This window comes from Tupaia chinensis, unplaced genomic scaffold (genome assembly GCF_000334495.1).
Source record: "Tupaia chinensis unplaced genomic scaffold, TupChi_1.0 Scaffold000465_1, whole genome shotgun sequence".
NCBI classification, from domain to species: domain Eukaryota; kingdom Metazoa; phylum Chordata; class Mammalia; order Scandentia; family Tupaiidae; genus Tupaia; species Tupaia belangeri.
In genome coordinates, this window is record NW_006159974.1 from 2884359 (window position 1) to 2900760 (window position 16402).

At 47.8% G+C, this 16402-nt stretch overlaps 2 protein-coding genes across 4 annotated transcripts in view; one reads left to right on the forward strand and one right to left on the reverse strand.

Annotated features, from left to right (window-relative positions):
• Nucleotides 1-4051, forward strand: part of TRAPPC14 (trafficking protein particle complex subunit 14) — a gene marked incomplete in the record, with an annotated part of 4438 nt that extends 387 nt beyond the window's left edge. Inside the window, 11 exon segments of the mRNA XM_027774672.1 lie at nt 27-341; nt 556-651; nt 752-881; nt 1065-1151; nt 1297-1417; nt 1527-1674; nt 1805-1887; nt 1976-2139; nt 2960-3114; nt 3320-3513; nt 3612-4051. Coding sequence (XP_027630473.1) covers nt 27-341; nt 556-651; nt 752-881; nt 1065-1151; nt 1297-1417; nt 1527-1674; nt 1805-1887; nt 1976-2139; nt 2960-3114; nt 3320-3513; nt 3612-3765 — 1647 coding nt within the window.
• Nucleotides 4052-4603: 552 nt separating this feature from the next.
• LAMTOR4 (late endosomal/lysosomal adaptor, MAPK and MTOR activator 4) lies at nt 4604-9198 on the reverse strand. 3 transcript variants are annotated; one of them, XM_014590602.2, is made up of 4 exons: nt 9062-9198; nt 8491-8571; nt 5291-5408; nt 4604-4961 (listed from the first exon to the last, which is right to left on the reverse strand). In XM_014590602.2, exons 1-4 carry the CDS (start codon nt 9062-9064, stop codon nt 4915-4917), a joined length of 249 nt encoding a protein of 82 aa, XP_014446088.1. In that variant the 5' UTR covers nt 9065-9198; the 3' UTR covers nt 4604-4914. The 3 variants fall into 3 exon arrangements, with proteins under 3 accessions (XP_014446088.1, XP_006155796.1, XP_027630474.1); XM_006155734.3 differs by having other exon boundaries at nt 4604-4944; nt 9062-9197; XM_027774673.1 differs by lacking the exon at nt 8491-8571 and having other exon boundaries at nt 4604-4944; nt 9062-9180.
• Between the last annotated feature and the right edge of the window lie 7204 nt (nt 9199-16402).

Genomic DNA, 16402 nt, shown 5'->3' on the forward strand with positions numbered 1-16402 from the left:
CGGTCGCGGCCCGGGCGCGGCCCCCCCCCCGCCGCAACCATCTCTACCTGGGGGAGACTGTCCGCTTCCTGCTGGTGCTGCGCTGCAGGGGCGGCGCAGGGGCCAGCGCCGGGGGTGGCCCGAGCTTGGGCTCACGAGGGGCCTGGGCAGAACTGGCGACTGCTCTCGCCGCCTTGGCCTCGGTCAGCGCTGGAGGCGGGGTACCGGGGGGCGGTGGCACCGGTGACCAGGATCCCGAACCCCCAGGGGGAGGCGATCCAGGGGGCGGGAGGTTGTTCCGAGGCTGCAGCCCCCTTCTCACTCACGGCCCGGGCCCTGCTACCTCAGGGGGAGCGACCACGGTAAGGAGCATGGGGTAACATGGCACAGGGTGGAGGGGTGGTCTTCTGGGCGCCAAAGAACATGGGAGATGGACGCCCTGGGGGCCTAGGGCAGGAGGCAAATGACTGAAGCGAGGGAAGGGCAGAAAGGATCAGGGAACCCAAGATCTTAAAAGAAAGGAACTGCTGCAGGCTGCCCCTCTCTTCTGACCTTTCCGCCTGTATCCTAACCCAGCTGCCTGTGGAGGAACCCATTGTGTCCACAGATGAGGTCATCTTCCCACTCACCGTTTCACTGGACAGGCTGCCCCCAGGGACACCTAAGGCCAAGGTAAGGTCAGCAAGGGGTGGAGCTATCACCCTATTTCAGACACCTTTTTAAGGTTTGACAGTCTGTTTCACCTGACCGCGGTACTGTGTTCTGTGCTCAGATTGTAGTGACTGTGTGGAAGAGGGAGGCTGAGGCACCAGAGGTCAGAGATCAAGGCTACCTGCGCTTGCTACAGACCCGATCTCCTGGGGAGACCTTCCGAGGCGAGCAGAGTGCTTTCAAAGCCCAAGGTGGGGAGGATGGTGCCGAAGGGAAAGGCTATAGAGGCTGGGGTTGGGGAGATAAGTCTTGTGGGGTGGTGTGGTGGGGATGTGATATTGCATAGTGCCTGATGGAGGGAAAAGACGACGAATGGAACTGTGGGTTGGAGGTGAGGGCTACACCCAGACCTTCAATTCCTGCTTCCCTTATAGTGAGCACCTTGCTGACTCTGCTGCCCCCTCCAGTTCTGAAATGCCGGCAGTTCACTGTGGCTGGAAAACACTTGACCGTGCTCAAGGGTGAGCAGATCTGCTAGCTTGTCTTGGTAGCAGCAAGGGAAGTCATTGGATGACTGTTACTATGGGCAGGCTGGTGGGGTTTTTCTGGGTCAAGGTGGGGCCTGAGGGATCCAGCTACTCTGAGCTGAGCTGGCATCTCCCACAGTGCTGAACAGTTCTTCCCAGGAGGAAATCTCCATCTGGGATATCCGAATACTCCCCAACTTCAATGCCAGTTATCTACCTGTCATGCCCGACGGCTCTGTGCTGCTGGTGGACAACGTCTGGTGAGATTCTAGGGAGGGGCAGGGCTGTGAAATGATGGGAACAGGGATGTGAGCGGTGCCTGAGACCTGGTCATAAGACGACCAGGCCTTGTCCTCTCCCCTGAACTAGTCACCAGTCTGGAGAAGTCTCCATGGGCTCCTTCTGCCGGCTCCCTGGTACCTCTGGCTGCTTCCCCTGCCCACTTAGTGCCCTGGAGGAACACAACTTCCTGTTCCAGCTGAGGGGGGGTGAGCAGCCTCCTCCAGGAGCCAAAGAGGTGAGCATAAGGGCCTGGTGTGTTCAAGAGAAAACAGTAAGACAAGACACTGGGAAGGAAAGACCAGGGGGTTGACTAAAGATGGAAGGGCACTCTCATCATATGAAGTCTCCCTTTGTCCCTTCTGCAGGGCCTAGAAGTTCCCCTGATTGCTGTGGTTCAGTGGTCCACCCCAAAGCTGCCCTTTACCCAGAGCATCTATACCCACTACCGGTGAGTATGGGAACCCCTGCCAGGCACCATTTGGTTCCGCTCTGCTGTCTGAAACACACACCCAGCTTCCCTCCCTCACTGCTCTTAGCCTGCCTAGTGTCCGCCTAGACCGTCCGTGCTTTGTGATGACTGCTTCTTGTGAGTCCCCTGTTCGAACCTATGAGCGTTTCACTGTCACCTACACACTGCTCAACAATCTCCAAGACTTCCTTGCTGTGAGGCTCGTGTGGACCCCGGAGCACGCGCAGGCTGGTAGGTTGGCTACAAGGCTGTGCCACGTTGTCTTGAGGGCAGGGATGGGAAAGGAGACGTCGTGGAGGTAGAGCCGTGAAAACACAAACCTGGTATCAGCACCACCACAGTGGGTGACTTGTGGCCGGCAGTTTTGGCTCTGTGCCTGAGTGGTCTCCACAGTGTCACCAATAGAGAGCTGAGAGAGGCAATGGAGCAGATTGACTTTAAGAGGTTAGACGCTAGGGACCAGCAGGTGGCATGGTGGCTGGATCCCACATAGCTAACTTGGCAGTTCTAGTCTCTGAACCCAGTAGCTTGAGAAACACACTGGCATGTGCATATGTGCCCAAAATCCCCAAAGGAGAATGGTGGAGAAGGGACTGCATGGTGGACATCCCCCACAGTGGGATGATTTTTCATTTTTCCTGTCTCTTTCTGGCAAGCACACACACCTTATTGTAAAAACCTAAAGAAAAGAAAAAAGGATAGATGCTGGAGTTGTGCTCTCTGGTGTGAGTGCTACCCCTCTCATTTACTAATGTGTGACTTTGAATAAGTTACTGAACCTCTCTGCGTTCTCTGGCCTTCGAGGCCTCATCTCTAAACTAGAATACCCACTAGGTTGTTAGGCAGATGGATGGGCTCATATACATGAAGTTAAAACAGGCATCAGCCCACAGTATCAACTCTCGTTATCTATAACATCAGGCAAAAGGTAACATTTACTCAGTGTACGCCACAGAATAGCTTGAGGATCAAATATGACAGTGCTCGTGAAGGCCCTCTGGGAACTGAGGAATGAGGTAAAGTGTGTGCTGGTCCTTGTTTCTGTCCCCAGGAAAGCAGCTGTGTGAGGAGGAGCGCCGGGCCATGCAGGCAGCCCTGGACTCCATCGTGTGCCACACACCCCTCAACAATCTCGGCTTTTCCCGGAAAGGCAGTGCGCTCACTTTCAGTGTGGCCTTCCAAGCTCTGAGGACAGGGCTCTTCGAGGTGGGCTGGGTGCTGCCGAATGCTGGATGGGGAAGTCAGAGTCCTAAGTGTCTGTGGATGAAATATAATGGGTGGCACTAAAAAACTGGGCAGGGGGGAAGTAGAATTGAGATCCACCATTGGTCTGTCAAGTGGGGGAAATCACCTGAAAAGTCTGGGCCCTGGGGGCTGAGCTGGAAGGCTGATCTGCATCTTCCTGACCCAGCTGAGCCAGCACATGAAACTGAAGCTGCAGTTCACAGCCAGCGTGTCTCACCCACCGCCCGAGGCCCGGCCCCTCTCTCGCAAGAGCAGTCCCAGTAGTCCTGCTGTCCGGGACTTGGTGGAGAGGCATCAGGCCAGTCTGGGCCGCTCTCAGTCCTTCTCCCACCAACAGCCTTCCCGCAGCCACCTCATGAGGTACGGACCGGGGAGGCAGGGCTCTGGACTGGGTACCGGCTGGAACCAGGGAGGGGTGTTGGATCTTATCAGAGCCCATAGCCCCTGCCTTCTCCCAGGTCTGGCAGTGTGATGGAACGAAGGGCCATCACGCCCCCAGTGGCTTCTCCTGTTGGCCGCCCCCTCTACCTGCCCCCGGACAAGGCTGTGCTTTCTCTGGACAAGATTGCCAAGCGTGAGTGCAAGGTCCTGGTGGTGGAGCCCGTCAAGTAGCACCATGCCCGCTCTGCTCCCTCTTACACTCCAGAAACTGAAAGCCCCCTGAGGGGGTTCTCACTCCCAGGCTGTGCCTCCCCTGGGAGGCCTCCCACCATGGATGGAGAGGCCTGACAGAGCCACCTGTCTGTGTCTGCTGAGGGACAAGGGAAGAAGCTGTGAAATGGGCGGGTCCGGCTATAGCGCTAAACCAACAGTATTTACCTGAGTTTCTAAGGGGGGGCTGGCCCCACCCCTAGGCCAGGGCAAGGCCTCCAAGAGCTCCCTTGCCCCCTCCCCCCTCATTCCTGTTAAGTCCTTTCCTGCCTCTGACATTCCCACCCACCCACCCATCCACCCACAGGGCTGAGACTAGAAGGGTGGTGGTGGCAACCAGACCGACAATGACCTTCCTGATAAGGAGATAGCTAGGTGGCCTCCTTCTGCCCCTCATGTTTACGTTTGCAGTCTGACGCACTTTAAGTTGTTTTTTTGGTTCGGTTTTTTTTTTTTTTTTTTGGTCTGTTCCTGTAACTTATTCTCCGACTACTGCTTCCAACTGAAATGAGACTATTAAATGCCTGTTCAGGCAGGAGAGGAATGACTGTTGTTTGTGTTGATGGAAGGAACAGAGACTGCAGGGGCTGAGAATCAGGATGATTCCCTCCAACATGACTGTAAATATTGGTAGCTGCCCTCAGCATCCTACCATCTCTTTCTTCTCATTCCCAGTTTTACAGTGCACACTCACGCCAGGCTGAAGTACATGACTTTTTCCCTAGAAGGAGGAAGATGAGACATGGGGTATAACACCCTCCTCACAGCCCCACGCTCCCACATATACACATCCCCAGGCCCAGGAACATCAGACTCACGTTTATTAGGTGGAAGGAAAGGGAGAGGGAAGTCTCTTTGCCCTTGTTCTCCTTAACACAGTGCAAAGTCCCCAAGCCTCTGTCCTTCCAGATGGAGATCGGGGAGGTGGGTACGTAGAAGACCTCTAACGGCAAGCCAAGAAGAGGTGGAGGCCATTCGTGCCTTCCTCATCACAGAGGCCTGTGGCCCCATCCACTTCTCAGACCCTTGCCCTCTGGTAGGTTCAGACATCGATGGGCTCCCGGCCTCGGTTCTGCCTCTTCACCACAAACACCCTCTGTCCTGACACGGTCACCAGCAGTGTGTGTTCTCCAAAGACCACTGGAGGAGAGACACACCTTCCCCCGCCCCGGGAGAGGGAAGGGAGCACGGTTAACAGGGTCACACACAAATTAGCTGGGATCAAATATCCATGAAATTCTATTGTTCAAGGCACGGAACTTTGAGGAAGAGAAGCCTCTGATAAATCCCCTTCATTTTCTTGCTTTGTCATTCCCAATTCTGACACGGGAAATTCCAGAATAAAGAAAGTGGCCAGATCAGGGACCCCAGGAGATTGGTAAAAGAGGTGGTAAGAAGGAGATGGGGTGTTTTTTCCCTGAAAAAAAAAAAGCCTTTGGAAGTACCTGTCCCTCCCCCGAGGGGCAAGGGCAGGGGCTGGGCTCACCGGACAGGCGCTTGAAGGGTACATTCATGCCTTGGTGCAGCCGGAAACCGCAAGCCGTGCTGACCAGCTCGGAGATGGCACTGGCTGCCTGCTCGTCATTCTCAAGATCCCCAGATGACTGCATGTAGATGGAAGAGGGAAGAGGGCAGAAATTGGGAAACAGAATTGGGACGGAATTCCAGGCACAGTCCCTTTAGCTCTCACTTGTAATGTCTCTTTCCACTTTCCAATACTCCAAACCTCCCCATGATGTTGTCACCCTCCTCATACCATCCTGCCTCCACATGGGCAGCGACTCATCCATTTCTTTACTATTCTTTCCTAACTCCTCAAAACTGGATTCCTCACCTTGTCCCCACCTATTTGATACAACCATTCTCAAAACCAATGCCTGCCCACCACCTACTTGTTAAAGCTTCCTTCTTGGGACCAGCAGATGGTGTAATGGCTACATCACTGGACTCCCACTTAGTCGAGCTGGTTCAAGTCCCGGACCCAGAAGCTTAAAACTTAGGCCAGACATATGCACATACATTCCCAAGATCCAGAGAGGAGAATGGAGAAGGGACTGCGGTGAGTCCATTTCCTCTGGGAGGTGATCTCTCACTTTTTGTCTCTCCCTGTCTTTCTGGCAAGCACACATGCCCTGTAGCAAAAATGTCTCTTAAAAAAAAAAAAAAAAAGATTCCTTCTCTTCTCTAATCTTTCTACTTGCCACCCTGACTACAGACCCTGAAACAAGATATCTATTAGGTGGCGTAAAGTCAGGACGTAATTTTCTGTGTCTTTCTATGCAAAAATGCATCATGACTTTCTGGATGACCCAGTATCTTTGAATCTTTCCCCTTTCAGGGTCTCTTGGGTAAGTGACGTGACATTGGCCTGGGCGTCCTCTTTTCCTGTGACTGTCTCAACTTCCTCATCCCACCTCCTCCTACTAGAACATCCCAATAGGTTAAGCTCAGTGCCCTTTACTCTCTCAGACATTCTGAATCTCAGTTTCCTCACTGTAAATTGGAAACAATAGCTATATTATGGACCTGACTTGTAAGAGTTATGAGACGATGTTGGGGAAATGTTTAGAACTCCTAACAATATATAATTACTGTTATTATCCTACAAATTCAATGTCTAAGGTTGGATCAATGAAATTTATCTACCTTCCTCCCCAATTTATGTTTCTTTTTTTAAGAGATTTTAGCTATCGGGCGTGTACGCTCCCAAGAAACAGAAAGCGAGGAATCACCACCCCTGGGGTGATGGCCATGCCACAATCCCTTCTCCTCCATTCTCCTCTCAGGATCTTGGGCATGAACACACATGCACCCGATTTGAGTTTTAAGTTGCTGGTCCAGGATTCAAACTGCAGTCGAACTATGAGAGTCCAGCAACGTAACCATTATGCCATCTTCTCATCCCCCTCCCCAATTTATGTCTTAGTTCCCTTTTAATTGGGACCAGCAGATGGCGTAATGGTTACGTTGCTGGACTCCCACATGGGCAACTGTGGATCAAGTTCAGGACCCAGTGGCTTAAAACTCATGTTAAGTGTGTGTGTGTGCCTGCCCAAAATTCCAAGAGCCTCGAGAATGGAGGAGAAGGGACTGTGGAGTGGCCATCCCTCCTGGGGGGTGATTTCTCACTTTCTATCTGTCTGTGTCTCTGGAGAGCTAATGCACTCTATAACAAAAACCTCTCTCAAGAAAAATTCTCTTTTAATTAAGGTACCATTATCCTTTTAGGCTTTTGAGTTCATAGTTTTACTAGATGAAAAAGAATCTCCTCTAAAATTACTAAAATATAGTTATCCCCAGGACCGGCAGTTAGCATAATGGCTATGTCGCTGAACTCCCATGTAGTCGATCACAGTTTGAGTCCCGGATCCAGTGGCTTAAACTCACGCCGGGCACGTGTGCGTGTGTGCCCAAGATCCTGAGAGGAGAATGGAGGAGAACGGATTGTGGCTTGGCCATCCCCCCTGGGGGGTGATTTCTCACTTTCTGTCTCTCTGTCTCTGTCTTTCTGGCGAGTGCACGTACCTACAGCACAGCAAAACAAAACAAAACAAAACAAAAAACCTCTCCAAAGAGAGAGAAAAAAAATATAGCTATCCCCAAATACACTGATTCCTCCTGCAATTTTTTCTGGTCCTTCTCATTGCTACCAGCCTAGTTTGTACTCTTCTTGCAGCCCACTCTCACACCACTAACAGGATAATCTTGCTCAATTACTTCAGTGGGTCATTTCTGTTCAAAAAAACCTTCACAGGTCCTATTAACCTCAAGATTAAGTCCAAATGTGTTAACATGGCCTTAGAAGTCCTCCATAATCAGATCCTTTCCTTACCACACTATCTTCTTCCTCCAAACCCTTCCAAATCTTTTCGCCACAAACCCACTGCCAATTCAGACAGGTTAGTGTCACTCTCCTGCAAATACATCCACTTCCTAGTGATGCATTCCTGAATACTCCTTTTCCACCTATTCACACAACCATCCATCCTTTAAACTCAGCTTCATTTCTACTGCCCAGAAAGTTTCCTTGCCATAACACAAGTTATAACGCAAAGGGTTGAAATCATATTCTGGACTGCTTCAGTCGTCTTAACCATTTGCACTGCTTTCAGTCTTTAACCTTAAGCCTAGTCTCTCTAGATCAAAAATGTCTAGAGAACTAACACATGAAAGTCTCTGTAAGAAATACTGTATAAAAGCCCAGCCTAGGCGGTACAGTCCATAGCGTACTGGACTGCAGTGCTGGAAGCCACATGGCAGTCTGTAGGCTCATAGCCCAGGAAGGCCAGAAAACATGCTGGGCGCCCAAGATCCTAAGGTCCTGGAGGGCTGGGGAAAGGGGACAGTGGAGTAGTAAGAACGGTGGAGTGTCTCTTTCATGCACACGTCTCTACCATGGTTAAAAAAGAAAAATTAACGAGTCATACTTGAGAAAAACTATAGTCATATCACTTATCAATAAACCTGTAACTAGTTGTGTGACTTCTGTAAAGTCAGTAAACCTCTTTTACCTCATAACAGTTGGAAGACTAAGATTCCAGAGATTATTGAAAGCTTATTATTGTATATGCCAGATGCCAGGCAGGTTATTAGGTAAAGGCTGAGAGTGAAAATAAGAATGGGTAGTCTTAGAAGGGGTTATATGTCATGTGTCCTAAAAAGACCCCTCCCTTTCCCAGAACGCACCGCCAGCACTGCACCTTCACTCAGCACCAGGTAGCCAAGCTGATCTGGGATTCGCTCCAGCCCCTGGGTCAATGTAGAAGTCTAGTGGGTAAAGATGCAAGGAATAAGAAGCACGCTAGGGGGATGGCTCTCGAGACCCTTAACCTGCAAACCCAACTCTTCACGGTGCCTCCGTACGCCCAGGCTTCCCTCTACGTGGCCTTCAGCACTGATCTTCCCGAGGCTCCATCTGTCCTCACTCTCGCCCTCCCCTCCGGCAGACTCTTGTGGCCTTCCACACCCCACCTTCGCTACCTTGGGAGGTCTTCGCAGCCCTACTACCCCTACAACCACCCCAGACCCCTCGGAAACCGCGCTTGCTCTGCAGACCACTCTTCAGCCCCAGATCAGCCTCCCACCGATCCTTCGTCAGCCCTCTACATCGCCGCCCTTCCTATGTCCGTTCCCTCCCCGTCCTGGGGCGGATTGGGGCTGAGGGTGGAGTACAAGCCCAGGAACGGGCAACCAGAGAGATTGCGGTATAGGGACGTGGAACCCCAGCAGACGCTCCGGCGCAAGAGTCCTCACTCACCATCGCAGCCTTAGGTACTGGGGGAGCTCCGGACCAGACCCGTACCTTCCTACTTCAGGCCTTGGTCACGTGCTTCCACTCAGCGCCGTCGTCTCTCCGCCCGGCCCCGCCAAGCTTTAGCCCCGCCCCTGACATACGGATTGGAACCTGACTACGTCATCAGACTTAATTAGCCAGTGCGGAACGCAGTTCCCGAAATCGCGCGAGGATTGGTCGAACACCACTACATTGTCCGTCTTCCTCTCCATTAGCGTCCCAGGAGGAGGAAAAAAGGGATGGACCCGAGGGGAGGCGGAGTTGTGCGTGTGCGCCTGCGCGCGGGCGAAACCCACCGTTCTACCTGAGCTAGACAACCTGCTGGGGTGTTCCAAGCCAGTCTTGTTCTTGAATTTCAGGCTTTAACCTGAAGGAAGAGGCAAAAATGAAATAATGTGAAATGCTTGTGAAAAGCTATTCAAATGCTGCTCTTATGCCTACTCACGGCAGTTTTCTGTTTAAAATAGGGATTGATTCCCTAAGTTGTTTTGAATTCCAGAGGGTTTGGTGTTGAACTCTGATAATGTGAGCCCTTGACTAGCAGCTATTTTCTGCCAGGAAAAATTAGAAACACTACTTTTGAGTTATATCCATGAGCATTACAAAATGTGTATAATATTAATAAAAAAAGGACGTTTTTGTTTTAGCTTAAATTGTTTCTAAAGCTGCATGATACTAATTGTGGCTGAGTAAGTGTTGGTGAGGTAAAGTGAAAAATTACCCTGTATATAAAACAATACTTGGCGCCGGCAGATGGCGTCGTGGTTAAGGGCGCTGAACTGCCGGATGGTCCACAGTAGTTTGAGTCCTGGCCCCGATAACTTGCTTTCTCACTTTCTCTCTCTCTCTCTCTCCCTCCTTCTCTGGTCTAGTTAAAATAAGTAAATAAATAAAGTTAAATAAAATGATAGTTTTTTAGAGGTTTTTGCTATAGGGTTCATGTACTCACCAGAAAGACACAAGGAGAGACAGAAAGTGAGAAATCACCACTCAGGGGGGATGGCTACACGCAATCCCTTCTCCACTCTCCTCTCTGGATCTTGCGCACGCACGCACACGCACCCAGCGTGAGTTTAAGCCACCGGGTCCGGGACTCGAGCCACGGATGACTACATGGGAGTCCAGCAACATAGTCATTATGCCAACTGCTGGTCCCAATAAAATAATTATTAAAAAATGTACTTGCTGACAGAATGTAGAGAAATTGTACCCATATACATTATTCATGGGAATGTTAAGTGCTACAACCACTATGTAAATGGTTTGGTAGTTCCTCATCCTCAACAAAAAGTTGAGCAGAGTTCCACTTCTAGGTATATACCCAAGAGAACTAAAAGCACATGTCCACACAAAAACTTGTACATGAATGTTCATAGCAGCATCATTCATAATAGTGAAAAAGTTGGAGATAACCCAAATATCTATCTATTGGTGAATGATTAAATAAAAATGTGGTATAACCATGCAATGGAATATTATTTGGCCATAAAAAGGATTAAAATACTGGGACCAGCAGTTAGTGTAATGGCTATGTCGCTGGACTTCCACGTAGTTGACTGTGGTTCGCATCCTGGACCCGGTGGCTTAAAACTCACGCCAGATGCATGTGCGTGCGTGCTCAAGATCCTGAGAGGAGAACGGAGAAGGGATTGCAGCGTGGCCATCCCCCCTGGGGGGTGATTTCTCGCTCTCTGTCTCTCTGTCTCCGTCTGTCTGGCGAGCGCACGTGCCCTATAGCAAAAACCTCTAAAAAAAAAAAAAAAAAGAAAAAGAAAAAAGCATTAAAATACCGACACATGCTGCAACATGAATGGACCTTGAAAACACACTAAATGAAAGGAGCCTAGACACAAGGCTACATATTGCATGGTTCTATTTACATAAAACATCTAGAATAGGCAAATCCATAAAGACAGAAACAGACTAGTGGTTGCCGTGGGTTGAGCAGAGAAGAGGAAATGGGGAGAGATTGCTAATGGGTTAGAGTTTCATTTTGGGTACAATGCAAATGTCCTAGCATTATATAGTAGTGATTGGTTGCATGTCCTTGTGAATATACTAAAAACCTTTGAACTGTACAATTTGAAATGGTGAATTTTATGGCTTATGAATTATATCTCAAAACTGAACAAAGTACTGTTGCTTTAGGAAAAAGAGCTAGTTAGAAAAGGTGAATGTCTTTTTTTTTAAGAATTATTTTATTTAACTTTATTTATTATTATTATCATTATTATTTTCCAGTTTTGATCAGAGAGAGACAGAGAGAGAGGAAGTGAGAAAGCAAGCCACCAGGTCCAAGACTTGAACCATGGTTGGCCATGTGGGAGTCCAGTGCCTTTAACCACCATGCCACTTGCCGGCCCCAAGGTGAATGTCTTTTTTAAAATGAGGTATATTTGGCCTAGCCCATGACCTGATAGTTAAGGGAGTCATCCCGCATGACCAACCAGGCAATTTGAGTCCTGATCCTGGCAGTTTCGAAAATACACTTAGTGTGGTGGGACCAGCAGTTGGCATAAAAACACATTTAGTGCATAAACGTGCATGTTGAAAATCCCCAAAAGAGGGAGAAATAGAGGAAAAGGAATAGCAATGAACCATGCCCAATGGGAGTTGTTGCTTTTTCTTCCTTTCTCTCTCTCTCTCCTTTTCTTTGGTGAGTGTACACATCCTTTGGCAAATTTTTTAAAAGTATAGAAACTTGAGGGCAGGAGAGTGGCATGGAGGTTAAGGCACTAGACCCCACTTGGCCAGCTGTGCAATTGGTGTCCCAGACCCGGTAATTGAAAATCACACCAGGTGTGTGCATGTATGTGCCCAAATCCTGATTTAGGTGTGACCATGCCCCCCTAAAAGATGCTTTCTCACTTTTTCTCTCTTTTCCTGGAAAACACATGCACACTATAGCAAAAAAATTAAAACAAGCAAAACAAAACAAAAAGTGAGATATATTTATAATTTAAAATTTAAATTAAAGGAGGATGTAGACAAAGGTTTTTTGTTTTGTTTTGTTTTGTTTTTTGCTATAGGGTGCATGAGCTTGCCAGAAAGACAGAGAGAGACAGAGAGAAAGTGAGAAATCACTCCCCAGGGGGGATGGCCACGCCGCAATCCCTTCTTCTCCATTCTCCTCTCAGGATCTTGGGCACACACGCACATGCGCCTGGCGTGAGTTTGGCTATGTGAGAGTTCAGCGACATAGCCATTATGCTAACTGCTGGTCCCTAGACAAAGTTTTTTGAAGATGTTTAATTTGCAAAGCCTTTCTTGGCCTTAGAGAGTGATGCCACTTCATAGTTATTCTTCAGAGTATTTTCATCCATAAGTCTTAACTCTTTCATTAACAACACTGTAATAGTGTTCGTTAGATGAGAACGAACTGTCAGATGAGAAAATGCAGAGAGAAACGTCATTCACAGGCACACAGCGGCTAAGTGGCAGAGACAGACTGTAGTCTAAGCTTCCTTGTACTGGTGCTGATGCTTCAGGCAGACTATGTTTTTGTTTTTTGGGGTTTTTTTTCAAGCTATAATTTTACCTCAAAACTTTCTGCCTTTTTTGTTTAAGTTTATTTATTTTGTGAAAGAAAGACACTCTCAACACACCATAATTCACTCCCAATCTCAGGCAACTCAGATCACAGGCACAGGAGCACCTGAAATACTTTGGGATCCTGGAATCCAATTGCAGAACCCTTCCCTTGTGGATCCAGTTTCATTACCATTGCATTACCACCCAGCCCCCTCTTCTAAGTTTTGTTGACAAAGTCGAACCCTTAGCAGGACAATGTTTTCTTTTCACAAACAACGTGAATCACACCGATCACCTAGAGAGCAAAGTTTCTCATTACTTTATTTAACACGTTTATTGTGCACCTTCTATGTGCCAAACACTCTTGGATTTGGAGGCACAGAAGTGAGTAAAAAATAAGCCATTTAAAAAATTGTTTTACGGACCAGCAGATGGCATAATGGTTATGTCGCTGGACCCCCACATAGTTGGCCATGGTTCAAGTCCTGGGCCCAGGTGGCTTAAACTCACACTGGGCACATGTGCATGCGTGCCCAAGATCCCGAGAGGAGAATGGAGGAGAAGGGATTGCGGTGTGGCCATCCCCCCTGGGAGGTGATTTCTCCCTTTCTGTCTCTCTCTGTTTTTCTGGCAAACGCACATGCCCTATACCAAAAACCTCTCCCCACCAAAAACAAAACAGAACAAAAAAACACTCATGCTAGGCAAGTGTGCATACATGCCTGAGATCCTGAGAGGAGATTGGAAGGGAAGGTACTGCAGCATAGCCATCCCCTCGGGGGGTGATTTCTCACTTTCTGTCTCTGTCTTTCTCTGTCTCTCTGGCAAAGTGCCCTCCAATAAAGCTCTCTTAAAAAAAAATAAAAATGTTTTTGGGGAGGGCAGGTGGTGTGGTGGTTAAAGGTGTTGTATTCCCACATGGCTGACCACGGTTCAAGTCTCAGACCTGTCAGCTTACTTTCTCTCTTTTTCTCTCTCTGTCTCGCTCTAATCAAATTAAAAAGAAATAGCAATAATGATAAATAAAGGAAATAATTCTTTTTTAAAAATTGTTTTCAAGGAGTTATAGGGGAGAGGGAGCCAGATGATAAACAGATAAGAAAATAAATGTGTTAAGTGATGAGAAGTACTATGAAGGAAAATAGAGCTGAGTTTCAATTGCACCAATTTCAAAAACATGCAAAACAAAACAATGTATATCTACAGACAATCTTATTAATAACAAAGTGATGAAGAACATCAAGGAAATGATAAACTCAAAATTTGGAATAGTTCTTACTTCTGGAGTAGAGAAGGGATAGATAGGATCAGGGAGAGACAAGAAGGGTTTCAAACTATTGGTAATTCTCTGCCTTAGGTGCTACCTCTTTATCTCTCTGTGTCTCTCTTTTTCTGTGTGTGTGTGTGCATGTGTACATTCACATATGCTGTTTGAGTTTTTTTTTTTTAGAAACCATAAAGCCCTTTTAATAAAAAATATATTTTAGTCACAGCAATATGTATGAGGACTATCAGAAGGAATAAGCTATTTCCATCATCCCAGTTTTGTTTGCTACTGCCTTCAAAAGAAGAGTTTCATCATTTAAGAGAAGGAAATCCACTGAAAGGTTCGCAAGAAAAATGTCCCAACTATAGTAAGATTCTGGCAGATTTTTCTGAAGGTGATTGCTGGCTGGCCCCAGGGGTGTGAATAAAGACAATGGAACCCCGGTGTCATTTTCATACTTGTACTCTTGGAAACAGCTTGCCCCCTCCATGGGGTGAAGTGTGGCGTCTTAGGTCTGTAAGAATTCAGGCTGTACTCGGGCCACTCCGGAGTGCTTTAGTGTGGGTCTTAGGGCACTGCTTCTCACACCAGCTGATGGGCACCATCTGGATGCCTGACTCACTGTGGGCCACCACCACTCCCAGCTCGTTCTCAGCAGTGGTCAGCAGGTAGTTGTACTGTGCGTCACTTGGGGAGGTCACTTTGCCAAAACTATGTCGCCAGGGCGGAAACTCTTAAAAATTCAACCTTTTTCAGTTGCTCGGACATCTTCCTTGCCATTTGGCCTTCTGCCTGGGAGTATCGATGTGTTACAAAGACTACTGCAAGATATTATGAGGCCCTTGTTGAAAAACTCCTGAACAATGGATTTAATTCCTAGCAAGGCTTCTGGCCTAAGAGGGCACTGCTTAATGTTGGGCAAAGGTTTAGACTTATCTATGGCTATCTCTATGAAAGTGGCTGATCTTATTCTTCCAATATCTGAGGAAGGGTTCACCCATAAGGAATCAGGTATTTGAGATAAGAAAGGCTCTATTTCTCCTTGCCTGGTGTCTTGGTCAGCTTTTATCAGCATAATAATACATGTAGGCTTTTGCAGGTCTCCTAGATTTAGGATCATCTCCCCCTTCTGTGAGAATGAGATATGGGCATTATGTGTTTCAAGGAAATCTCATCCTAACAAGTGTACAGACCACTACGTACTATAGGGAATGTATGATGGCCAGTAGTTTCCCAGTTGGAATTTTAGGAGGTTAGATTTAAAGGCCGTGATGGGGAAATTTGAAACCCCTACCATATGGATATTTTCTTTACTCAGAGGGAGGGTTTGTTTGTTTGTTTTAATCAAGGTAGGGCTTAAAACTGACAAAGTTGTGCCCTGATATCTTCCCCATTTATGGATATCTCAATTTCCCCCCAGGGCATTTGTTAAGAGCGAAGGAAAAATCCCCTTCATTTGCTCAGAGCTTCCCTATTCTGAAATCTGGCTTCCCTCATGTCTGTCCTTGGGGCTGTGCATCCCCTGTGTGTGAGGGCTTGTTTGCGGTTCCTACAGTGTTGCTTAATGTGTCCTCGCCTCCCACAGTAATAGCAAACCTTTCCTTTCTGCACTTGTTGCAGATTCTTGGGAGTCTGGCGACTTAGTGGTTCCTCAACTTGTTTACTTCGCTGTTTTAACTGTAGTTTCATTTTGGAAGTCATAGCTTTCTCCTTTAGAAATCGTCTGAGATAGCCCTGGAGTGATTCCATCCTGCACGGCTGTTTTCGGGAGCCGCAGTTGTTTACCTCCGTCTGCCTTCTCGCCCACCCAAGTGCGTGCCACCACCCCATGGAAGATTTGATGGACATGGACATAAGCCCCCTAAGGCCCAAGAACTATCTTTTCGGTTGTGAACTAAAAGCCAATAAAGATTATTACTTTAAAGTGGATAATGATGAAAATGAACACGTTATCTTTAAGAACGGTCAGTTTAGGGGCTGGTGCAAAGGATGAATTGCACATTGTTGAAGCAGAGGCAATGAATTATGAAGGCAGTCTAATTAAAGTAACACTGGCACCACTGAAAATGTCTGTACAGCCAACGGTTTCCCTCGGGGGCTTTGAAATAACACCACCTGTGGTCTTAAGGTTGAAGTGTGGTTCAGGGCCTGTGCATATTAGTGGACAGCACTTAGTAGCTGTGGAAGAAGATGCAGAGTCAGAAGAGGAAGAGGAAGAGGATGCGAAACTCTTTTAAGTATATCTGGAAAGCGATCTGCCCCTGGAGGTGGTAGCAAGGTTCCACAGAAAAAAGTAAAACTTGCTGCTGACGAAGATGACGACAAAGATGATGACAAAGATGATGATGATGACGATTTTGAAGATGAGGTAACAGAAGAAAAAGCTCCAGTGAAGAAATCTATGAGATACTCCTGGCAAAAATGCTCAAAAATCAAACCAGAACGGAAAAGACTCAAAAGCATCAACACCAAGATCAAAAGGTCAAGAACCATTCAAAAAAAACGGG

Bases quoted from the DNA above. Each gene is read 5' to 3' on its own strand.
- LAMTOR4 (XM_006155734.3), bottom strand. The intron at 5,409-8,490 runs GTGCGTTCTGGG...ATCTACATGCAG, and splicing joins GTGAAGGTGCAGTGCTGGCG to TCATCTGGGGATCTTGAGAA. The intron at 4,945-5,290 runs GTGAGCCCAGCC...TCTCTCCTCCAG, and splicing joins ACCCTTCAAGCGCCTGTCCG to TGGTCTTTGGAGAACACACA.